Source organism: Trichomycterus rosablanca, chromosome 11 (genome assembly GCF_030014385.1).
Source record: "Trichomycterus rosablanca isolate fTriRos1 chromosome 11, fTriRos1.hap1, whole genome shotgun sequence".
Taxonomy (NCBI): Eukaryota; Metazoa; Chordata; class Actinopteri; order Siluriformes; family Trichomycteridae; genus Trichomycterus; species Trichomycterus rosablanca.
The window spans coordinates 27,765,448-27,791,014 of NC_085998.1; the positions used below are offsets into that span (position 1 = coordinate 27,765,448).

The 25,567-nt window shown below is 42.1% G+C and overlaps 1 protein-coding gene across 1 annotated transcript in view; it reads left to right on the forward strand.

Annotated features, from left to right (window-relative positions):
• The window catches only part of igf1ra (insulin-like growth factor 1a receptor), a 196,910-nt gene that overhangs the window by 158,225 nt on the left and 13,118 nt on the right, over positions 1-25,567 (forward strand). Inside the window, exons 6-19 of the mRNA XM_063004128.1 lie at positions 1,424-1,632; positions 2,346-2,472; positions 3,965-4,197; positions 4,669-4,836; positions 8,727-8,934; positions 13,213-13,490; positions 15,518-15,660; positions 15,747-15,906; positions 17,453-17,552; positions 17,640-17,710; positions 19,118-19,347; positions 20,736-20,843; positions 21,844-22,006; positions 22,195-22,324. Of these exons, the coding sequence (XP_062860198.1) occupies positions 1,424-1,632; positions 2,346-2,472; positions 3,965-4,197; positions 4,669-4,836; positions 8,727-8,934; positions 13,213-13,490; positions 15,518-15,660; positions 15,747-15,906; positions 17,453-17,552; positions 17,640-17,710; positions 19,118-19,347; positions 20,736-20,843; positions 21,844-22,006; positions 22,195-22,324 (2,328 nt within the window). The remainder of the gene's footprint in view (positions 1-1,423; positions 1,633-2,345; positions 2,473-3,964; positions 4,198-4,668; positions 4,837-8,726; positions 8,935-13,212; positions 13,491-15,517; positions 15,661-15,746; positions 15,907-17,452; positions 17,553-17,639; positions 17,711-19,117; positions 19,348-20,735; positions 20,844-21,843; positions 22,007-22,194; positions 22,325-25,567) is intronic.

Consider the following 25,567-nt stretch of genomic DNA (forward strand, 5'->3'; position numbering starts at 1 on the left):
TTACATCTACAAGGTGGACCAACAAGGTAGGAGTGTCTAATAGAGTGGACAGTGAGTGGACACGGTGTTTAAAAACTCCAGCAGCGCTGCTGTGTCTGATCCACTCATACCAGCACAACACGCACTAACACACCACCACCATGTCAGTGTCACTGCAGTGCTGAGAATGATCCACCACCTAAATAATACCTGCTCTGTGGTGGTCTTGTGGCGGTCCAGATCAGGTCAGATGACGATGAAAAATTCAGACTGACGTTTGGCTAAGTCCAGTTTTCCTTAGAAATTTGATGTGTTGACAGATGTTTTGGATCTAAGACTTGTCCTCTTGGCTGAGCACCAGTTCTTGAACTTGCGCTATGCTGTCATAGGTCATTTTTCGGTTGACCACTTTTTTTAAGTTTTTAAGCAATTTTTTAAGTTCTCCATTTTTTTTTCTCTGGAAATTTATCTTTATCTTGTATCTTTAAGCAGATACAAGTTAGTAAATAATTTTTTGGGTGGCATGGTGTCTCAGTGGGTAGCACTGTTGCCTCACAGCAAGAAGGTCCTGGGTCAATTCCTGGGTGGAGCGGTCTGGGTCATTTTTTTAATGCATTTTCCTCCAGATTTAGCACACTCAATTTGTCTCCCGCTGCTGAGGGATGCTCGATTGCATCCAAGGAGAGCACGTCGCTGTACACGCCTCTTCTGACACGTGCACAGCCCTCTCTTCTCGCCCATTGTGCACAGGCATCTTCCACCAGGGTCCTTACTCAGCGTATGAAGTACCCACCCACCCACACATAGTCCGGCCTCCACCCTGCAGATACGGTGGACAAATAGTTCCTGCTGCAGGCACTGCCTATTATGCCCGGGAGATGGCACCCAGCTGACCTGTGGCAATGTTGAGTTTCGAACCGAGGAGTTCAGAATCTCGGCGCTGGTGTGCTAGCGGAATGTTCCGCTGCGCCGCCTGGTCCGAGTCATTTCTGTGTGGAGTCTGTGTGCATGTTATCCCCGTGTCTGCGTGGGTTTCCTCTGGGAGCTCCGGTCTCCTCCCATAGTCCAAAGACGTGCAAATGAGATGAATTGTCCATGACTGTGTATGACATTAATCTTGTACTGATGAATCTTGTGTAACCAGTTACTACCTGTACTGTCATGAATGTGACCAAACATGATGTTAAAATCCTAATAAATAAAGGTTAGGGGTTAAAACTATTTTATCTTGAATTACAATATTGTCATCTGCTGTTGTTGAGCGAGAACACAACTGGTTGTCATGGTGACCTATATTTTAAATTGATAAATGATCTTGTTGTTGTGCTGAACTGTGTAGGAATTTTGAAAGTTTGCCAAAGTTTGACTCGCAGTGCAGTGGTTTGAGAAAAATCTGCAACTAAGCTACTGGTGTGTTTCTAATACTTGTTCTTGCTGGTTTCAGTATGTACGCATTCGCTGCACTTGACAACCAGCACCTGAAGAACCTTTGGGACTGGAGCCAGCACAACCTGACCATCCGAGCAGGAAAGCTCCTTTTCCGCTCCAACCCCAAACTCTGCATGTCCGAGATCCACAAAATGTGGGAGAAGACGGGCGTCTTCGAGAAGATGGTGGAAGATGACGTTCGGAACAATGGCGAGCGAGCCAGTTGTGAGTACTGACTGAATAGGTTCTGGTCTGGTTCCATCCTAACTGAAACCTGTTCCAAAACAGGTATTGTAAAGAAACATTAAGATAGGAGGGTTAGCTTAGGTATATACATGATGGCTTTGTTCCAGATGTTAAACCCCTATACAAAATTGCGTGTCGGAGTAGTACAGGGGCTTTTAACCTTTATGGACATGCGCCCAGAAACTATTGCAAAAGCCATTGACAGGCTAAAATAATCTAATTTAAAATGCAGGTTTGCTGTCATGCCCCTCTGGACAGGTACACAGGTTGAAAACCCTAGGAGTAGTACACCACCAGGTGTGTTATTACAAGTCTACCATACAACCCAGTTCCAAAAAGGTTGGCACTGTAGAACAATGTAAATTATAAGTTTCCAAATAATTAACTCATATTACATGTGATGGCTGCATTACTGTCCAAAAAGTTGGGACATGGGCATTATAACCACATTAACCATTGTGCTAGAGGCACATGTTGTTGTTGTAGTCAATGTATTGCTTAATAGAAATAGAAATGTATTGCTTAATGTCATATATTGTGCCCATTTATGTACAACATGTTTTAATGGGAGACGGGGCTGAGGTGCAGGTAGGCCAGACTAGCACCTGAACTTTTAAATTCACTGTATCTGCTAGTGAACACTGCCAGATGATCAGTGTCTAACATAATCTCTCCTGTGTCCCTCTTTTAAGGTGAGAGTCATATCCTAAAATTCAAGTCCAACCAAACCCAGAGCACACGGATAAAACTGACCTGGGAACACTACCGGCCGCCAGACTACAGAGACCTCATCAGCTTTATTGTCTACTACAAGGAAGCGTGAGTGTTATCATGGCCTTCATTTATATCTTTATCACTATATAAAAAATTCACGGAGCAAGATCAGATATGATCTAGTAATGCATCTGCAAATGGTATTTTGTTGTTTTAGAGCTGCTACATTGTCTTACACTAATTAATGTACTTGTTAGCACTAGATGTAGCTGAAACATTTAATAAAACAATGTTTATGTGTAATGGTGCTGGATGTGCCTCACTATTAAAAAGAACAGAAAAAAACTCTTTTTAATAAAGGTAGAATAACGCTGTGGCTAAAAAGCCACCATCAAAAAGACAGCGGAAGACCAGACAGAGCGACCCATTATTATAATTTTTAATGTGAGTAGCAGCCACCACATGATTAATTAGCTTAATTCCTCATTAAAACATGAGAGAAATCCAGCATTTTTTATCCTCCTCCTTTTTTCGGCTGCTCGGCCATCCCAACACACAAGTGATAGCTGAGAGGTTTAACGGCTCTGCTCAGGGTCCCAAAAGTGACTGCTTGGTCAGATCTGGAATTCTGACCCACACACCTTCTAACTAATAGCCCAGAGCCTTAACCACTATCACCGCCCACTTATTACTGACCACTTGACCACTATGGCTGGGGATTTGAACCCAGGGTCACAGCAGTAGTGGGCTAGCATGATTTACTGCTGCGGCATTCAAGCACCCCACTTAATATTTAGTATAGGCAGATTCATAATAGGTGAACAGTGACTGCGAATGTATCAGCTTAAACAAGCTTCTATGAGTAGAGTAAGTACACCATGACAATCATTGCAGTACTGGGTGCCCTAATGATAATCATAGCATTTTTGGGGGGATATTCCGCTAGCACACCAGCGCTGAGGTTCTGAACTCCTTGGTTTGTCTTGGCTCTGCTACCGGTCGGCTGAGCGCCGTCTAGCGGGCATGCTTGGCAGAATAAGTGGGAGGGGTCTTCAAAACGCTGTGCAAGGTCCCCGATTGGCAGACTGTGCCTGTGCATAAGTGGATGAGCCTCATGTGCGAATCCACCGAAGCACAGACAAAAAAGAAGGGGTCATACTTTTTTGCAGCACAGACTGGTTTCATATAAGATATAATTTCATGGACTGGCGGGGTCAGAAGGATAGAATGGAACTATACCTAGAATGGAAAATCAGTGTGAATCCTGAGCTTTTTTCGATGCAATGAGACGCTGCTCCCACCTACTGGTGATTGGAGACAATAACACCCAAGAGTTTTGGAAGTTAAATTGCTCTTGTAGCATTCTCTAATTATTGATTTTTTTTCTTGTGCGGCCCGGTAATAAATGACCCAGTGGTTGGGGACCACTAGGTTAAAGGACTGCACATGCAGCAGAAAGGGCCGTGGAGCAGGCAAAAATCCCCCTCTCGAACACAGTCAGGATCCCCAGCTGTGGAACAATAATTGGCTATGCTAAATCGGGACAGTCAGAAAATGCTATCAAATGCTTATCGCTCGATTTCTATTTGTGTTTCAGACCATTCCAGAACGTGACCGAGTTTGACGGACAGGACGGCTGTGGATCCAGTTGGTCCATGGTGGATGTGGACCTGCCTCCAGAAAAATCAATAGACCCGGGAGTTCTACTCTACCCTCTGAGGCCCTGGACGCAATATGCTATCTTTGTGAAAGCTATCACCTTGGTGGTGGAAAATAAACATAATACGGACGCCAAGAGTGAGGTGGTCTACATCCGCACCAAAGCTTCAGGTAGAAACGAGGACCTATTGGTTGTGTCTCAAACCACATACTACAGTACAAAAGAATGTAACACTACTGAACCTGCTACACTTCTACAAGCACGACACACTATGATACCATGAACATATTAGTGCAGTGAGAATGGTCGACCACCCACATGACATCTGGTTAGTAGGGGTCCTACACAAGTGGCCCTTTTAATTAGTAAATAAGGTACGAGGGGTAACATAGTGTACAGAATCAGTACTGGTATACCCACAAAGCTTGTCTTGTCATGCCGCATCTCCTTGGCCAGTGTTGGTGTGGTGTAAGTCGCAAGGGTCTTCCAGTACGCTTTTGGAAAAGAGTAGATTAGGAGACCATTGTCATTCCAAATCATCATTCATTCTTGCAACAACTATCATTTACAAAGCAAAAGCAATATTGTATATTAGACTAACAGTACAGTCATGGTAAAGAAAAGATCTGCTCTCTGTACAGAACCCTCAATGCCCAGAGATGCTCGTGTGTATGCCAATTCCTCCTCGTCACTGCTGGTGAAGTGGTCTCCTCCTATCTCACGAAATGGGAACTCTACGTACTACCTGCTCCGTTGGCAGCAGCAGCCTGAGGACCGTGAGCTCTACCAGCACAACTACTGCTCGAAAGGTGACGCAATTGTGTTTTTTTTTTTTGTTCTTTTGTTTCCTTCTTTCGTTTTGTCTTTAAATTTTTTGTTTACTTTTCTTATCCCGCTCTCATTTACATTTGTGGTATTTAGCAGATGCTTTTATCCAAAGCGACTTACAGTATACAATCTAAGCAATTAAGGGTTAAGGGCCTTGCTTAAGGGCCCAGCAGTGGCAACCTGGCAGTGGGTGGGACTTAAACCAACAACCTTCTGATTACTAGTCCAGTATCTTTACCACTAGACTACAGCTGCTCCTTATTTCTGTTCTCCTCCACAATGTTTCAACTAATGTGTCAGCTAATCTGACTTAATATTACAATATCTGACTGCTTTCATGCAGGCCAAAAAAGTGTCCAATAGAACATGTGACAAACACATGCTACCTGAATGTGGACACCCCTTCCATTCTCCAAGCCACCCTGCTAAGTCTGGTTCCTCTCAAGGTTTCTTCCTGTAATAAGAATAAGGGAGTTTTTCCTTGCCACTGTCACCCTTGGCTTGCTCAACGGGGGTTTTTGGTCTGTCAGTCCTGTATTCTGTAAAGTTGCTTTGAGACAATGTCTATTGTATGTATTGTAAGCGCTATACAAATACATTTGACTTGACCTTCTCCATCCCTTCTATTTCGGCCACAGAATCAATCATTTTTTGTCATCAAAACAATAGAATCGGTTGTAGCTTGGTTTCTTTCAGCAAGTTGTGGTCATGTGATCTTTGCATTCTTGCCTCGATTAAAGCTAATTGCAAATGCTGTTATTAAATATCTTAAAGCAACAGCTTAGTCACACAGTACAGTGGTACCTTGAAACTCAACGTCAATTGGTTCTGGGAGTGGCGTCGAGTTTAAAAGGCATTGAGTTTCAAGATATTTTTTCCCCATTAGGATATATGGGAAACCTGTTAATGCGTTCCATGGTCCTGTGGAACTGCATATATTTTAGGCTAATGTAAAATAATGGGGTTGTTTTTGACACTTATACACTGAAAATAACACAAATATAATATAAAAAAACAATTAAAACACAATAAAATTGCACTTTACCTTTACTTCTTTATTGTTTTGTTATGCTTCTTAATCGAGGAGATGCTTGGTCTTGGAATACTGTATTTTTTAGCGAGTTCAGTGAAGGCTCATTTACATGAGAAGCGGCAAAACCGCTTTTGCACTGGCTGTGTTGTTATTTCCTATGGAGTGTGGTGGTGCACAAAGCTTATTGTACTAAAACAATGAGTGAGGAATTTCATTAGTGGAGAAAAGTTATGAGCAGTTATAATTAAGAGAAGTTTAGTGCTTCTATGTTGTTCTTTTAATACATTGTCACATTAACCTTTTTTTTATTTTTAACAATAAGCGTTTTAGATTCTCGGAGAAGCTGATTCTCACAATTTCTAAGAACCCCGAGCTATAACACAAGTTTAAAAGTGAAACAGGAGGAAAATCCAGATAAACAAAGAAACGTGGAGCTTTCAGAGTGAATTTGACTGTTATTCCACACAAATGCAGATTCATCTCATTCGCATTTTGATGACATCTTACTGCACTGCTCCAGCCAAGTGCTGAGCAAAGCGGCAGTTGCACACATGTCGAGTTTAAGGGTAGAAATTTCCTGATGAAGGGCGTCGAGTTTCAAAGATTTCAAGTTTAGGGGACATTGAGTTACAAGGTACCACTATATTAGGTCCCAACATGAAGCTCACACAGATTGCTGAAGAATGCAGCACATAAAAAACAATCTGTCTTAATCTGCTACACTCTTACCTAATTCCAAACTCTCCTGAAAGCTTGAAAGTCAGCACGATAACTGTTCATCTGACGCTTTTTGGCTTGTGTCAAGTGTCAGCTGAACTGTAGAGTATTAAAACTCAATTCTCAAAAGTGGCAGCTTAGTGGTTAAGATCCCATACTAGTGATCTTAAGATTGCTGGTTCTAGCCCAACTTCTACCACTATTGGGCTCATGATTAAAGCTCTTAGCCCTCAATGGCTTGCATTGTATCAGTCACAATGATAAGTCACTTTGAGTAAAAGCAGCTGCTTAATGACATAAATGCAAACGTAGATGGTAGGTAATAGTTAATAATGCTTCATCTGGCAGTGGAACAAAAGAATTTGGGTAATTGCCAGGAAAAAAAAACACCTGGTTCCTGCTTAATTAATTAATAAATGGTCTGTGAAAGTAAACTGTTCAACATGCACATTCTGTTGTCCACATGGATTTAGCTCCAGCGTTATTGGCTAAAGATAAATAAAGAAAATTGCTAACACACCACACCACTGCAGTGTTAGAACCTACAAGTCACAAATCTAAGCAGAGCTTATATTACTGACCTGACCAGGCATCCACTCAAACTCATTTGGCCATGTTTGAGGAAGGGAGGTCAGACTGTGGAGATATGCGATCTTCAGGACTGAGGGGGGGGAGTAGTCCCAATGAGCTTAGCATGACTCTCCGTACATGATACAGCTGGGAGGTGATCAGAAGTGGCCGCAGATTTTACACAGTTCAGTTCATACATGTAGATTCAGCTCTCCTTGATCAGATCAGGGGTTGTGCAAGCAACAGCGAATTCACATTCGGGATCCAAGAAAAGAGTCTTAATAGCACTTAGCAACTCCAGGCACCTAAGTTCAGGGATAGATGAAGAAAAGAAAATGTTTTTGGAAAGGTAGTGACCCAAATCCTCAAGTGTGCATAGGGGACAATCAGTGGCTTTTTCCATGCAGGTTTATTCCTGTTGTTTATAATAACCTCTGCTTAATTTTAAAAGTAAACACACTTTATTTCATAATAATAAATGAAAGAAGCCAAAGGTGAACTCACAGAAATGAAAATGAGAAATATATAAATGAGAACAAGTTTCAGCAACATATTGTTTTATTTTTTTTTCTAAACTTAAAATTATATAAATAATTTTAATTATATTTCCTTCAGGATCAATGAAGTATCTATCTATCTATCTATCTATCTATCTATCTATCTATCTATCTATCTATCCATCCATCCATCCATCCATCCATCCATCCATCCATCCATCCATCCATCCATCCATCCATCCATCCATCCATCCATCCATCACTCCAGCCCATCCACCCAACCATCCATCCATCCATCACTCTAACCACCCATCCATCCATCACTCCAGCTCACCCACCCATCCATCCATCCATCACTCCAGCCCATCCACCCATCCATCCATCCATCCATAACTCCAGCCCACCCACCCATCCATCCATCCATCACTCTAACCACCCACCCATCCATCCATCCATCACTCCAGCCCACCCACCCATCCATCACTCCAGCCCACCCATCCATCCATCCATCCATCCATCCATCCATCACTCTAACCACCCACCCATCCATCCATCCATCACTCCAGCCCACCCACCCATCCATCACTCCAGCCCATCCACCCATCCATCCATCCATCACTCCAGCCCACCCACCCATCCATCCATCCATCCATCACTCTAACCACCCACCCACCCATCCATCACTCCAGCCCACCCACCCATCCATCCATCCATCACTCCAGCCCATCCACCCATCCATCCATCCATCACTCCAGCCCATTCACCCATCCATCCATCCATCCATCCATCACTCCAGCCCATCCACCCATCCATCCATCCATCACTCCAGCCCATTCACCCATCCATCCATCCATCCATCACTCTAACCACCCACCCACCCACCCATCCATCCATCCATCCATCAACCCCCCCACCAATCCATCCATCCATCTCAAACCCACCCACCCATTCATCCCCCATTCATCCATCTCCCATCCATCCATCTATCTATTTACAATTCTTACACTCTGTCCTGTATTGATGTGCGATCGTGTCCGTGTCTTTTTATTCACAGAACTGAAAATCCCGATCCGAGTCTCAGCGACAGCCCTGTCGGAAGTGGAAGAGGAGACCAAGCCTACACAATCAGATGTGGCTGGGGCCGAAAAAGGCCCATGCTGCCAGTGTCCCAAGACCAAAGAGGACCTGAAGGCCGAGGCCGAAGAGCGTGCCCTCAGCAAAGTGTTTGAGAACTTCCTCCACAATTCAGTTTTTACGCCCAGGTACGTTACACTTTTGACTCTTTTCTTTAGAGGTTCTACACTTATTAAGGAAAGCCAGGAGGTCTTGAAAGGGTCATCATATTAGGTTGTGTGACTTAATCACACCAAATGAAGGATCTCAGATTTTGGCACAACAGTGTAGTTATTCCGACATGGCGCCGGTGAGATCAGGTTTCTTGGCAGAGAAACGACTACCAGTACACTGATCCCAGATCAGATTTGACCTCCTGTGAGCTGCTGATGAGGTATGAATCCAAGCATATGCAGTCTTGCTATTGCCCAGGCGACAGTGGTGGCTGCAAGGCAAAGCTTTTTCTGTCTGTAATTTGAAAACAGAGAAAAGGGAGCTCGGTCAACGAGGCCGCAATCAGCAGGGGGGCTTTGTGATGGCCTTCTGTTGGCCAGAATTTGACAACATCTGGGCCTTATTATGCGTATACCTTGCTTGTGACACAGCACAAAGCAAAATGTGTTGTGTCTTAAAATGGAGCATTTTAAAGGGGAAAGTCGGGACTTCAGGGTAATAGTTTGGGACTAGGATAGTAGTAGTAGTAGACAGAATTAAAACTGAAAACATACACATAGGACAGTGGTATCCTAGTGGGTAGAGTTTTGGGCTATCAATTAAAACAGTTAAGAGGTTGAATCCCAGCTCTGCCATGCAGCCACTTTTGGCCCCTTGAGCAAGGTCCTTAACCCTCTCAGCTCCAGGGGCGCCGAACAATCGCTGACCCCAGCTTCCAAAGAAGCTGGCATATGCGAAGAAAGAATTTCGTTGTACTGTACATGTAATCCTTTCAGACACTGGCTCTACAGTTTTTTTACATTGACCCATCTGGACCCAAACCATGTTAGCAAACCATCCCTACACCAAGCCAACCAAGCCACTGGACTCTTGGTTGATATTACTTTTTCCACATATCTGTTGGCTAGTCTGCATGGGATTTTGCACCTCAATATATAACTCAAAACCTTTAGATCCTTTCCTTTTGAGGTCAGCTGGCCCTACTTTATACAGAGTAGCTTGGTAAGCTGTTAATTGCCTAATTATTACATGGAAACCTTAAAAGGAACCATCATGGCTGGCCTAAATATTCATTTGGATAAATTAATAGACAAAACTCGCCGCTCATGTGGCGCAGCATAAAACACGCGCTAGAACACCAGAGCTGGGATCTTGAGTACATCATATCGAGTCTCAGCTCTCTCTGCCAGCAGCCACATGAACAACGATTGGCCTGTTGTTCATATAGGGGTGGGATATTAAGCCGGATAGGGACTCTTTCATAACTAATGCAACTATGACCTCTGCTGGCTGATATTTCTTCTTATGTGAATGCGCCGTAACACTTACCACTTTGTTTACATCGTTTAGAATTTGAAGTAAGTTTTGAGTGAATGTGTAGTTTAGAATCTGGGCTCATTCTGTCTTTCTGGACTTAATGAGATGTGCCTTCCTGCTATAAGTTTAAGCACGTTGCTTTGTGTATGGAATGCCATAAACACATGTTGCACTATGTTTAAGATGGAGAATTTGCACTTGAGAATTTGATAATATGGACATAAACCCTGTTTACATTTAGTTTTGTGCTGTATTATTATGCCATACAGTTTGTCGTTAAAATAAAAGAAGTGTAAATGAGATTCTGAATTAAATTGTTGAAGGTAAATTAATCATTTAGATTAATCGACTAATTGGTAAAATACTCTATAGATTAATCGATAGAAAAATAGTCATTATTGGCAGCCCTAGTATGATGTACACTTATTTACATCTGATTTCTAATGACCACTGACGGCATGCAGGCCGGTTGAGGACAGCCAAAGGGCCAGATGTGGCCTGGGGGCCATACAATGCCCAGATGTGCTTTAGGAAGAAATCAGCTCAATGGGCAGGAAGTTCCCACAGACACACTTAAAATGTTGTGTGGAAAGCCTTCCCGAAATAGTGTGACCAACACTATACTTATACCCATGGTTTTGAAATGAGATGTCCAACAAACTTATAGTTTTGTGTCCACATTCTTTTGGCCATATAGTGTATCTGTCTCTTCTGTCCCCCCCCCCCCCCCTTCCCTTCCCTTCCATTCCCTTAATCACTGTCTTTTATTCTGTGGCTGTTTATATTGGAGCGAGCATCTGCCAGGAAACGTACAGCCTTTCCATCAGGAATGTTAATGAAGTGCTAGGGAAGATCCCCTGCAAGCTAGCCAGTTTAGAGCGAGACCCTGAAAGGATGCTCTTTTAGGCCACTTTCTCCCTCATGGTGCTCGATCAGCTGTCGGGGCACTAAGCCAGACGGAAGCCTCGGTAATCACAGCGATCCCACATCTGAAGTGTCGAGTCTTTTTATTTATCCAGAGGAAAGGAAGGGAAATGGTGCGTTATAGGAAGCCACCTCATAAAGCCCGTGACATCCTCACTTCTGCTCTCGCCGAGCAGGAAGCCGAGGTAACAGGATCTGCTGTGTGTTGGCGCTTTTGCAGCATCCGAGAGGTTCGCAGGTGTGAAATCTGCCCTCGGGGCCTGGCATGTGTCTGTGTGTCTGGATGAGTCACTTACTTTCCCAGCACACATTCTGTCAGGTGTCTTCATCTATCAGCAAACCGTGCCAAAAGAGCTGGACCTAATCTGTGTGTGTGTGTGTGTGTGTGTGTCTAAAAACAGCCAAAGACAAGGCCCCTATCCTAAAGAGACTCTTAGTCTTGCTTAGGATAAAGAAAGAGGATTAGCTGATTTTGTGTGTGTGTGTGTGTGTGTTTTGGGGGGTTAAGGTGAGAAGAAATTAAGGGAAATTAGGGCTATCTGGAAGGTTAAAGTCCACATTTACCAGTTTATCCGCGTACAGCCCCTCTCTTCACCTTATCTTTTAATTTGTGTACGTTCTTGCCAAAAGTATGTGGACATCCCTTCTAATTATTAAGTTTGGCAGCTTCTGCTACACCCATTGCTAACTGTTTTTTTTACACCAACTCTCCTATTTTTATCCAGGCTTGGAACCAGCACTGAGAACCTCCCAATTGCTTGTCTGTTTGGGCCACCCCCCATCCCTTAGACAACCATGTCAGTGCAGACGCCCGACCAGCTGATAGCATCGCTGAGATTAAAAATCTAGGTCCCTAGGTCTCAGTAGTAGTGGGCTATTACTATTTTAAAATAATATGCTTCCCTTTTTTTTTTCTTTGCAAACCCCCCCCCCCCCCCCCAGTCTAGTCATATCCAATAACCCGATTGCATTACACTTGATCTCTACTGCTGATTGAGGTGAGCAAGACTGACACACGCCCCCTCTGACACGTGTGCAGTAGCCGACTGCGTTTTTTTCACCTGCACGTGGTGTATTCATATGCGGATCAGCTTTGTGTACGGAGAGCCACACCCTGATCAACGCATCATTCCTCAACTCTGTGCAGATGCCATCAGTCAGCGAGCAGTGGTCGTAATTGCATCAGTTATGATATCCCTAGCCGGCATTTCCCTCCCTGGATGGACAACAGCCAAACGTTGTTCATATAGCCGCCCAGCCGGATGGCAGAGCTGAGATTTGATGCGATGTACGATCCCAGCTTTGGTGTGCTAGCGTATTTTACCGCTGCGCCACCTGTGCGGCCTGAAATAAGAGATTTTAAAAAATATTCACAACTAATGTTTTAGTACGCTGCTATACTTAAAGCACTGTACATAGTTTAAAATGGTAAATTCAACTTCAAATATTGTTGACCACAAAACCTTTTTTCCACAATTATTCACTTGCTTTCATCCCTTAAACAGCGTGTTTAAATACTTTCTTTGTTAGTAATCCAGTACCGTAGGAGTGGGTGTCCTGGACAAATCACACCAAAATCCCTAGGGCAACAGCAAAAGCTTTGCAGCTTGAACCATTTGCAATCACTAAGAAAACAATGCATTTTATAAATCCATTTTACAGAAGGATGTCAGGGTATTGAGCCTTCACCTTAAGCTTTATATCTGTCTGATAATGCAAACTTATAGCTGTTTGATGATGTCTGGATGTCTAGCTCATGCAAAATGTGTTGGTCTATGATCCTAATCTAGATAAAAATGACTGCATAAATCCAAAAAGTTCCACCAGTTCACAAAGATCTTCTTAAACTTGCATTGATTAATAATTCCTATCATTTTTTGATAGAAAACTTGGATGTCATAGAGTGTGTTTACAGCCTGTGTGCTCTAAAAAGCAATGTGAAGAGCGTGCTGGAATCCACAAGCAGATCTCCCCCTTCTGCTCTGACTAATACTCCATTCTTTACTCCTCAGACCTCCAGAAAGACGTCGTCGAGACGCTTTTGGAGTCGCTAATGGCACGTTGGCGCCAGGCGTGGACCGCAACGTAACGGGGCCAGAAAGCAACATGACTGAGGCAGAGCTGCTAGAGCGAGTGTACCCGTTCATGGAAGCCAAGGTCCATACCGAGTCCATGGAGATCTTTAACCTGAAGCCGTTCACTGTCTATCGCATCGACATCCACGCGTGCAACCATGAGGTCAAGGGATGCAGCGCAGCTACCTTTATTTTCTCCAGGACCAAACCAGCAGGTGAGGCCTTGTAGTCAGTTTTGTATGTGTGAGAATGCATCAGTTCAAGACCACATGCAAAATGTACACAACTTTTAAACCCAGTGTTGGGCTAAGTAGATTTTATAGTCACATGCAAAAATTGGTCATTTTATTTACATACGATGCCATAAGCCACCCCGTAACCAGAAGCTTAGCGCTGATTGGCCATGCTCTTTGGTTTGGAAGAATGGCATTCCTGTTTCCTCTTTCAATTTTGCAAAATATTTGCAGTCAATCTTGACTGTGTATGAAGTACAGTTTGCACCCTCCTATAGACATGTTTATATTCCCGTTTATATTCTTAGTACAAAGGCACTTGGCAAGTTGGGGAAGCACATGCTCTCCTTTTCCATCACATATTGGCTTTAATGCAATAGGAAAAGATCACTATGGGAACTGGTGATGGCTAACATGGGGTAAAAACAAGAAAAACACATAAAAGGAACCATATGTAATATGTGGTAGCACTCTAAAAGCATTTTGTTTTGACCCAGCTTTAAAGCCCTTGCTCCAATCGGTCCATGGTCTGTTCTGTCATCCATCAGTGCACTTAAAGCATCTAGTCATTAGCTCCATCTAGCTACTCTTGTCCACATTATACCAAAAACAAAAGCTGGAATACAGCACCTGTGTCTGCCACTAGTCGTGTCTGGACCGGTCAGCTCGAGAATAGCTTTCCCCACCTCAATCACTACCACTAACACCCTGGACTACACACTCGATCTATAATTTACATATACATTTTTACATTAACATTTTTTTGCATTTAGCATACGCTTTTATTCAAAGCAAATTACAGTTTACAGTCTAATCAATTAAGGGGTTAAAGATCTTGCTCAAGGGCCCAACTGTGGCAACCTGGCAGTGGTGGATAGCTTAACCACTAAGCTACAACTGCTTTATTTTTTATTTATCATTTACACCTGCACTTCACATAAACACGTCTGCACAATTATATACACATTTATATAGTTATTTATTTTACTTATTGTTACTATTAGTATTATGCTTACTAAGTATAAATTATTATTTATATAGACCTTATACCATATATGTAAATAGTTGTAGTTAAATTTATTATATTAACCATAGATATACAAGTTGTCTGTCTGACTGTGTCTATCTGTCTGTCTATCTATCTGTCTGTCTATCTATCAATCTATCTGTATGTCTATCTGTCTATCTATGTCTGTCTACATGTCTGTCTATCTATCTGTGTATCTGTTTATCAGTCTATCTGTCTGTCTATCTATCTATCTGTTTGTCTGTCTACATGTCTGTTTACCTGTCTGTCTATCTGTCTTGTCTATATATCTATCTACTAGATTGTCTGCTTATCTATCTATCTACCTGTCTGTCTATCTGTCTGTCTGTATATCTACATGTCTGTCTGTCTATCTGTTTATCAATCTATCTGTCTGTCTGTATATGTATCTGTCTGTCTTTCTGTCTGTCTATTTGTCTGTCTCTCTGTCTCTATCTATCTATCTATCTATCTATCTATCTATCTATCTATCTATCTATCTATCTATCTATCTATCTCTGTCTGTCTGTCTGTCTGTCTGTCTGTCTACCTATCTATCTATCTATCTATCTATCTATCTATCTATCTATCTATCTATCTATCTATCTATCTATCTATCTATCTATCTGTCTGTCTGTCTGCCTGTCTCTCTGTCTACATGTCTGTTTACCTGTCTATCTATCTGTCTATCTATCTACCTGATTGTCTGCCTATCTATCTGTATATCTACCTGTCTATCTATTTGTCTGTCTGTCTGTCTGTCTGCCTGCCTGTCTGTCTATCTATCTATCTATCTATCTATCTATCTATCTATCTATCTATCTATCTATCTATCTATCTATCTATCTATCTATCTATCTATCTATCAAAGGGTCGGTTGTGGACATTTGTAATAATTTACATGGATTAAAAGTGACACAAAATGTCCAATGACTACTTTTCTGAATGTGCTTTTATTAATTAATGTTGTTTTTCCCTTCAGAAAAAGCAGACAACATTCCTGGCCCAGTAACCTTTGAAATGGACGAGAGGACAAAGGATACGGTTTTGCTGAGGTGGCCTGAGCCGCCGCAGCCCAGCGGCCTCATCCTTATGTACGAAATCAAGTTCCGCCTGGGCACAGATGTGAGTAGCAGCATGGCACACCACAGCATTATTTAGATTACCAGCACAGACTGACAGTGTGTTTCTGTGTGTGGATTCAGCCTGAGAAGCATGAGTGTGTGTCGCGCCAGCAGTACCGGGAGCTTAAAGGAACACGCCTGACCAACTTGGGATTTGGTAACTACTCGGTCCGGGTGAGAGCCACCTCGCTGGAAGGAAACGGTTCCTGGACTGAACCCCTGTCCTTCTATGTTCCTCGGTCTCACCGTAAGGGACTACCATACACTTACATGTTTTTAATTTATGGTCAACAGACAGAAAGGGCTGATATTGCAGTGTACATATGAGATATTCAAAACAATCCGATCTAGTGAAATTACAATACAAACAACTACAAAGAAATCTTCACCTCAGCCCTCCCCCTCAAAAAACTGCTTACATTCTTGGAAGCAATAGGACTTAAAACACGATATAAGATATGAAAAAAATCAGTTAAACTCTGCACCCTCACAGTTACTTAAACACCCTAATCCATATAAAGTATTTTTTCATGCATTTTTCTCCTGATTTTTAGCATGTCCAATTTTTACCCAATTGCATTATGCTTCCTCTCTACTGGAGCTGACCCCCGCCCCTGATTGAGGAGAGCAAACTGACACACGCCCCCGACTGCATTTTTTCACCTGCATGAGCCGAGTTCATATGCGAGTCAGCCCTGTGCACAGAGAGCCACACCCTGATCTTCCTCTACTCTGTGCAGCCAGCGGAGGTCTTAATTGCATCAGTTACAAGGTCCCTATCCGACTCACGCCCTGTATGAACAACAGCCAATCGTTGTTCATATAGCCATCCAGCCCAGCCGGATGGCAGAGCTGAGATTCGATATGATGTATTCGAAATCCAAGCTCTGGTGTGCTAGCGTATCTTACCGCTGCACCTCTTGAGCGGCCCTATATAAAGTGTTTTCATGAATTCCTATAAAGAAACATATTGACCCCCACTTTGACTTTTTAAAGATGGAATCTTTAATTCTGCAATGATATCCATAGCAGCTGACTTGGCGTTCAGAATCGAACAAACAAACAAACTAGTAATAAAATAATAATAATAAGTTCAATTTATATAGCAAATATTAAAGGAAAGAGCATATGACATCATTAAAAAGAAAAACAATTGGTGTATTGATTTTTAGTTTCGTTAAATGATCAGTACATTAATTGACCACCCCCCACACCCCAGCATGTCATTTTATTAAATTATGCTTGTTAAATATTGCATTGTTAGTGACAGTAACACTGCGAAATGCCTCATTTAAACATCACTGGTCAAACCTTGTTTTGTTGCTAGTAAATGTATAGCCAAATGAATGTGGAATCTTATTACATAATCCTGGTCAGGTTTGCTGTGGGTCATGTGCCACCCAGTACACTGGCCACATGACAGAAATATACACTGGACAGGGTGTCAGTCTATCGCAAGGCATCGTGCTCAGACCTAGGGGCAATTCAGAACATCATATCCACCATATGTGTGTTTTTGGGAGGCCCACCAAGACTTTAAGAGAGCATGTGAACCTCCTTACCAACTCGCTGCCAACCAAAAGCTTAAATATGAATTGGTAGGATTTTTTTTGGATCCATGCATATCTCCAGTCTAATGATTTTACTTGAATTACTGAAGAATAAAAAAAAAGCTCCCTCTGACTGGGCATATAGGTGAATATAAGTTTGACTAGTTGCGTGTATCAGGTAGACATGAGCTGTAGTGCCAACAAATCGGGGTTCATGTTTGTTTTGTTGACTTTTCGCAGAAGCCTATGAGAACATGCTCTACCTAGCAATTACTGTGCCCATCATAGTGCTGATCATCTTCATAAGCCTCATCACTACCGTCATCTTCATTAAAAAGAAGAGGTAAGGCCTACGTTTTGGGATCCATAAACATTAAAACAATGTGAACGTAATGTGGGTGCGATTTTGACACTTTTTATTTTCTTACAGGAACAATGACCGGTTAGGTAATGGGGTCCTTTATGCCTCCGTGAACCCCGAGTACTTCAGTGCAGCAGAGAGTAAGTTCTGATTTCTCTTAAGATAGCAACATTTTTATTTTTGTATTTATTGTTTTATTTTGGGGGTAATTTAGAAATACACCGACGAGGCATAACATTATGACCACTGAAAGGTGAAGTAAATAACACTGATTATCTCTTCATCACGGCACCTGTTAGTAGGTGGGATATATTAGGCAGCAAGTGAACATTTTATCCTCAAAGTTGATGTGTTAGAAGCAGGAAAAATGATCAAGCATAAGGATTTGAGTGAGTTTGACAAGGGCCAAATTGTGATGGCTAAACGACTGGGTCAAAGCATCTTCAAAACTGCAGCTCTTGTGGGGTCTGCAGTGGTCCGTATCTATCAAAAGTGGTCCAAGCAAGAAACAGTGGTAAACCGAGGACAGGGTCATGGGCGGCCAAGGCTCATTGAAGCACGTGGGGAGCGAAGACTGGCAAGCTACTGTAGCTCAAATTGCTGAAGAAGTTAATGCTGGTTCTGATAGAAAGGTGTCAGAATACACAGTGCATCACAGTTTGATGCGTATGGGGCTGCATAGCCGCAGACCAGTCAGGGTGCCCACGCTGACCCCTGTCCACTGCCGAAAGCGCCAACAATGGGCACGTGAGCATCAGAACTGGACCACGGAGCAATGTGATGTGGAGCAAAAAGTGATGCTTTGGGCAATGTTCTGCTGGAAAACCTTGGGTTCTGCCATCCATGTGGATGTTACTTTAACACGAACCACCTACCTAAGCATTGTTGCAGACCATGTACACCCTTTCATGGAAACAGTATTCCCTGATGACTGTGGCTTCTTTCAGCAGGATAATGTGCCCTGCCACAAAGCAAAAATAGTTCAGGAATGGTTTGAGGAGCACAACAACAAGTTTGAGGTGTTGACTTGGCTTCCAAATTGCCCAGATCTCAATCCAATCGAGCATCTGTGGGATGTGCTGAACAAACAAGTCCAATCCATGGAGGTCCCACATATTTAATTGCATGTATTAAAAAGAGAACAGCACATTTGTTACAAAACCAGTAACGTCTTTGCTGATTTAAAGTGTCGTTATTTAAGACATAGCCACATGTAACATGAAAGCGAATGGCTTTTCTGGGATGCACTTGGTAAAACGTGCAAAGGTCTCCAAAAATCTAGTCAGTTGGGGTGAAGGGAAAACTGATTTACTGTATTAAGCAGCTGTGGATAAGCACAGACATCTGGAATAGTTTCTTCAACATCTTCCTAAATGACATAAATAGAATTACACAAACACCCGGGTGACATTACAAAAAGTCTTGGGAATAAAGGACGGATCCCTGCCCACACTGTGTTACAGAAATACTACAGTATGTTTTACATTCATGTACAGTAAACATTACCAGTGTACCAATACTTCAAACATTTGATCCTCTGTATCTAGTGTATGTGCCAGATGAGTGGGAGGTGGCACGTGAGAAGATCACCTTGTGTCGAGAGCTGGGCCAAGGTTCTTTTGGCATGGTGTATGAGGGCATTGCCAAGGGCGTGGTCAAAGATGAACCCGAAACCAGGGTGGCCATCAAGACGGTCAACGAGTCCGCAAGCATGAGGGAACGCATCGAGTTCCTCAACGAAGCCTCAGTGATGAAGGAATTCAACTGTCACCATGTGGTAAGAAACCACGAGGACCTTTACTTTGTGTAGTTTATGAAAAATGAAAGTGGCTACAAAGCAGGGGAGCCATCAAAGTTTGGTCATTTTGCTGTTCATATACACTTAGATTTAACTCTTAATAAACTCTTTGTGGGTCCAAATCTTTTTTTAAGAGGATAACTCATTCTGGAGACATTTATTCCTAAATTTGGCTGTACATATTGCTTTATTTAGTGCTGCTCTGCCCATAAACTTGTTTAAATCAGCCTGTGCCAAGCCAGAACTGTACAAACACACTGAAAAATCAAACTGTCATCAATTTTAGGGGTCTATTTATTTATGGACCAGCATATGAAGCTTTTGTAAATACCAAGCCACAAACTGCAGATGGTACAACGCCGAGGTGTAATTGTGAGAGAGCGCAGTTGCTAGATTGGCCTGCCTGTAATCCAGACCTGTCCTTTATTAAAAACATTAAGCATATTATAAAGCATGATACACAACAATAAAGACCCCAGGCTGTACAAACACACTGTAAAATCAAACTGTTGCCAGTTTTAGGGGTACAGTTTATTTTTGGACCAGCATATCATGCTTTTGTAAAACCAAGCCACAAACTGCAGATGGTACAACAGTAAGAGAGAGCGCAGTTGCTAGATTGGCCTGCCTGAAGTCCAGACCTGTACTTTGTTAAAAACATGCAGCATATTATGAAGCATAATACACAACAATAAAGACCCCAGGCTGTACAAACACACTGTAAAATCAAACTGTTGTTGGTTTTGAATAAACTGCGTTTATGTAAGCGTAACTGCCAATTTTTTTAGAATCACATTTACTGTAGCTATTTAGGTGTAAAATTTAGATCCTTTATTCTGGTAAAGGTCCCGGCAGGTCCAGTTCCACCGGGAAACTTGGCGCAAGGCAGGAATATCGTGAATAGTGGCACTGGGCTAGCGGAATAGACCGCTGTGCCACCCGAGCACTTAAAATTAAAACATACTTAACAAATTGTACTAACAATGTTTGTTTTTGTAGATACTTGGCTCTATGCTTGATATTTGCAGCTGTTAGTATGGGGTATAGCAGAAGTGTTGGAGGTGTCTGTATAATTCCAATCCATTTTGGCCACCTTTGAGTAAAAGACATGTAAAAGGTGTTTTAAATTTAGCCTCATTGACTCCTCTCAAAAACAGCCAATGCGTTTTCTGTTTTCTTCTCAGTAAAGGGCTAAAAATGGCCAAGTATTTCTTTAACTGTAATAGAATTCAAAAACGTTCTTGATGTAAAAAGGTAAGACTATTAGAATTCAGGACTTTTTTCGGTTCAAAGCTAAATTCTTTATGAAATATTGAGGCAAACATTGAATCGTGCACTCATCCTGTTTTGTTTTCTGATCGGTCAAGGTACGACTTCTGGGTGTGGTATCACAAGGCCAGCCCACTCTTGTAATCATGGAGCTGATGACAAAGGGAGACCTGAAGAGCTACCTGCGTTCACTGCGCTCAAAGGAGGTATGAAGTCTTCACATGGGGAAATGTGCTTTATTCTTAGCCCTGCGACACTGGGGGTTTAGCACATGAGGCCATCATGTTTGTGTTCAAGGCACTTGGTGGCATGTCTTTAACATGATGGACATGGGGGATGTAAAACAACAAAAAATCAAAAAAGATACAAAAAAGTTTTTTGTATCCATTGTGTAGTCGTTATGATTCAGTCAGCCAACAACCTAACCACTGGGATTAGGTTTTTTTGCACCAGCATATGATGCTTTTGTTAATACCAAGCCACACACTGCAGATTGGACGACAGCAGGGCTTAATTGTAAAAAAAAAAAAAAAAAGTGCACTTGCTAGATTGGCCTGCCTGCAGTCCAGACCTGTCCATCATTAAAAAACATGTAGCACATTATGAAGCATGATACACAACAATAAAGACCCCAAACTGCTAAGCAGCTTAAGTGTTATTTTAAGCGAAAAAATTTGTGTGTGTGTGTGTGGTTGGGGGGTTAGCTGTATCCACTTTTAGAACTACAACTGGTCAAAAAGGATTTGCAAATCATTACTTTTATTGATGCAGTGATCACTACTGCATAGATCAAGGTTTCAGATCTAATTGTTGCTGTTGTCCAGTTGGCCATCTGCACAGACATGATGTCTAGACTATGTCTGAGCGAGAGGGTTCTAAACAGCCTGTCCATTGGGAGGTTCGCATGTCAGTGTGCTCTCAGTGCTGGTCCCAACAGGTAGGGTTGCATTAGGAAGGGATCTGGCATAAAAACAACTGTGCCAAGTCTGGAATACTGACCAGATCTGCTGTGGCAACCCCAGTACAAGTGGGGAACCACCAAAAAAAATCTAATCACTAACTCATGTAGACAATCAGACATTGTCTGATTACTTAAGCACATATAAACCATAGATTGAATTCACAGCTCTCAGATTATTTATACATGTAAATGTACTCAGTCAGTCTGTACTCAACTCTGTCTTTCATTCCCCCTTGGCTCTGCAGCAGGGCTCATGCAGTCACACACTGCCACCACTGAAGAAGATGATCCAGATGGCGGGCGAGATTTCGGATGGCATGGCATACCTCAACGCCAACAAGTTTGTCCACCGGGACTTGGCTGCCAGAAACTGCATGGTAGCTGAAGACTTCACCGTCAAAATCGGAGGTAATTTATGATTTAAAAAAGACTTTGATTCAAAACCTTTTGCCAGTTAGGAGCGGTTAAGGGTGCTGGGTGGAGACCCATACATCTTGCTAGGACAGGGTTTGATTGAGAGGTGGTAAAAGAGTCTGAACGGCTGTGCCATGCGCACTCATCACGTTTCTTTTTGTCTGCTTTTTGATTTTCCATAGATTTTGGCATGACGCGAGACATCTACGAGACGGATTACTATCGGAAAGGAGGCAAAGGGCTGCTGCCAGTTCGCTGGATGTCCCCTGAGTCTCTGAAAGACGGCGTCTTCACCACAAACTCAGATGTCTGGTATGAGCAGCATGTCCTCAGTTGTTCTTGAGCACATCCACATTTACACACAGTCCTGAGTGTTTAACAGTAGAATACATAGAACACATATTTTTATGACAGACATGTTGGACATTCCAATCCAAAAACAAAATCTGGAACATGGAATTAATCACCATCCTTTGATACAATAACAGCCTCCACTATTCTGGGAAGACCCTCCACAAGATTTTGGAGTGTGTCTGTGGGAAATTTGTGTCCATTCGCTCAAGAGAGGATTTGTGAGGTCAGGCACTGATGTTGGACAAGACGGCTTTGGTAACAACCAACATTTTAACTCATCCCAGAGATGTTCAGTGAGGGGAGTTGAGCTCAGGGATTGTGCAGGCCACTCCAAACGTGTCAAATGATTGTCAGATAGGGGCGACACGATGATACTAAATTGTCCATGACTGTGTTTGATATTAAACTTGTGAATTGATGAATCTTGTTCTGTCATAAATGTAACTAAAGTGTGTTAAACATGACATTAAAATCCTAATAAATAAATGAATGATTGTCAGATATGATTGGCTGTGTCTGGGGAAGGAATAGCCTAAGCCATGCGATGGATTGGTGCCCTGTCACCCCCATTTCTTGACAGATGTTGGCTTTTGCAACTTTTATCGGGCATAGAGAAATTTATGTCCATTTTCCCCCAAAACAAGCTGACCACAACACGTTTCTACTGTTGTTTGGTCCATCTGAGATCAACTCAGGGCAGAAAATTCATAAGGACTTTTTACTTGCAAAGAGTTTCCGGTTGCATTTCTTGATGTCGTGGCCGACTGTGTTAAGTGACACCGGTTTTCCAAAGACCTCTTAAGCCAAGCCATATTCATCACAGTAGCCTAACTGTTTATCATGCAATGCTGTCTAATGGCTCAAAGGTTAAGCACACTCAACAGATATCTCAGTTCTCAGTATTTCCTAAATAATCTTACAATATTATGTAAGGCAAGTGGTAAAAGCACTAAAATATCTGCAAATCTTGTGTTGAGAAAATGATTTAACAATTCTCTCACAAAGTGATGAGCAACAAAGCTTATAAAGACTGGATCCTCCCAATTCCCATAGAAAATAAGCAACATATTTTGTGTAAATATGGGCATAACTTTAAAAAGGTGAGCCACATCATCTTTAACTGTTTACTTGTCTCTATGATGATATAAACAGTCTGTTAAATGTCTGTTGCCTTAGTTGCCATATATTGGAAATAGTAAAAAAAAAATACAAAGGAGTCATACATAATCTGAATGAAGGGGAAAAATAGCATTTTAATCATTTACAACCAGAAAGTCAGAAAAAGTTGGGACAGTATGGATAATGCAAATAAACTAAAAACACAGTGTTCCTTACATTTACTTACAGTTTGAACTCCAGATATGTCATGTTTTATCTGCTCAACTTCATATCATTTATTAATATACCTCCATTCCTGCATTTCAGGCCTGCCACACATTCCAAAAAAAGATGGGACAGGGCAATTTAGGCATGTAATGAGGTGAAAAAACTAAGTAATGATGTGATTTTAAACAGGTGATGTCAAACAGGTGATTGTAATCATGGTTTGGTACAAAAGAAGCATCCAGTCTTTAATGAGCAAAGATGATTAGAGGATCTCCAGTTTGTCAACAAATGTGTGAGAAAATGATTGAAATGTTTAAAAACAATGTACCTCAAAGAAAAATTGGAAGGGATTTGCATATTTCTCCCTCTACAGTGCATAATATCATTAAACGATTCAAGGAATCAGGAGGAATTTTGGTGCGTTAAGGCCAAGAAGACTGATTGGAAGAAGATAGACAGTTTTGGAATGTGGTGTTGGAGAAGGATTCTCAGAGTGCCATGGACAGTTAGGAGAACTAACCAATCGATACTGGATGAAATCAAACCCGAAATGAGATTATGAGCAAAAGTAGCAAAGATACGACTTTCGTACTTTGGACATATTGCTAGACACCAATCACTGGAGAAAGATATCATGCTCGGCAAAGTTAGTGGAAAACGCGGACGTGGAAGACCTGCAACACGATGGATCGACAACATCACCGAGACAATGAACACTACAATATCAACGTTAATCAAAATGGCTGAAGACAGAAGGATGTACAGAGCTACTATCCACCGTGTCGCCATGGATCATCAATGATCACGAAGGCCAGGAGAGAGAGAGAGAAGGCCAGGGGCGCAAGCTTAAGCTGAACGACTGTGATCTTTGATCCCTCAGATGGCACTGCATCAAGAACCGCCACCCAACAATAGCTGATATAACCGCATGGGTGAGGGATTACTTTGGCAAACCTTTGTCAGGCACAATACAGAGTAACATGCACAAATACCACTTAAAACTTTACTGTGCAAAAAAGAAGCCTTATGTTAACCATGTCCAGAAGCGGCATCCAACAAGGTCATGGTCAGGTGTCCAAATACTTTTGGCCATATAGTGTATCTTTTATTAGAAATTCTAGCACTTTTTCTGACTCAATCAACCACTTTGGTTTCTAAAAGGTGCCAAAATATGCTATTTTTCACCCAACGAAGACACTGCATTTTTAACCATTACTCCAAATTAAGCCAGTCAAAACTTGCCCAACACCGTCTCCCTCAGACTTGATGTTGCTCTGCTTTATTGCTCAGTTCTGACCCTCACTGTAGCCAAATTAAGAAATACGACCATTGAGTAGCTCCTTCTCTTCGTATAGTTTCCCAATCCTGCACGTTCCACAATCCACCATCTCTGTGCTAACCTTCTAACCTCCTCCAGATGTGTGCTAATGACGTCCTCGTGAGCGACAACCCACTGCCCCGTCCTTGTTCTGAATCACACTTTTGAAGTCCTCCAGTCTATCCGGACTCCCATAAACCTCACCCTTAGGTGTCTTCATTTGTTTCTTTTTTTTTTTTTTTCCTTTCTTCCTCTCAGAAAACATGCCCTCTTTGCTGTGGTTTTGCCTTTCAACACAGTCATGTTGCAGCCAATTAGATACAAGTCGTTGTTGTAACAGGCCCGCTTTACAGTCTCAGATCCTGGGCCAGCATGGAAAATACGTCCTCGGAGAGTTAATAAATAATGTCTGGCAACAAAAAGAGAGTGTGTGTGTGTTCGGCACCTCTGCAGTTCTTTTTTACTGTCCACTGAACTACATATATATTCATTTGCATCAATCTAAATGTAGTGTACAATCAAAAACACAGCAACAATATTCTTTTGTCTGCATTGCG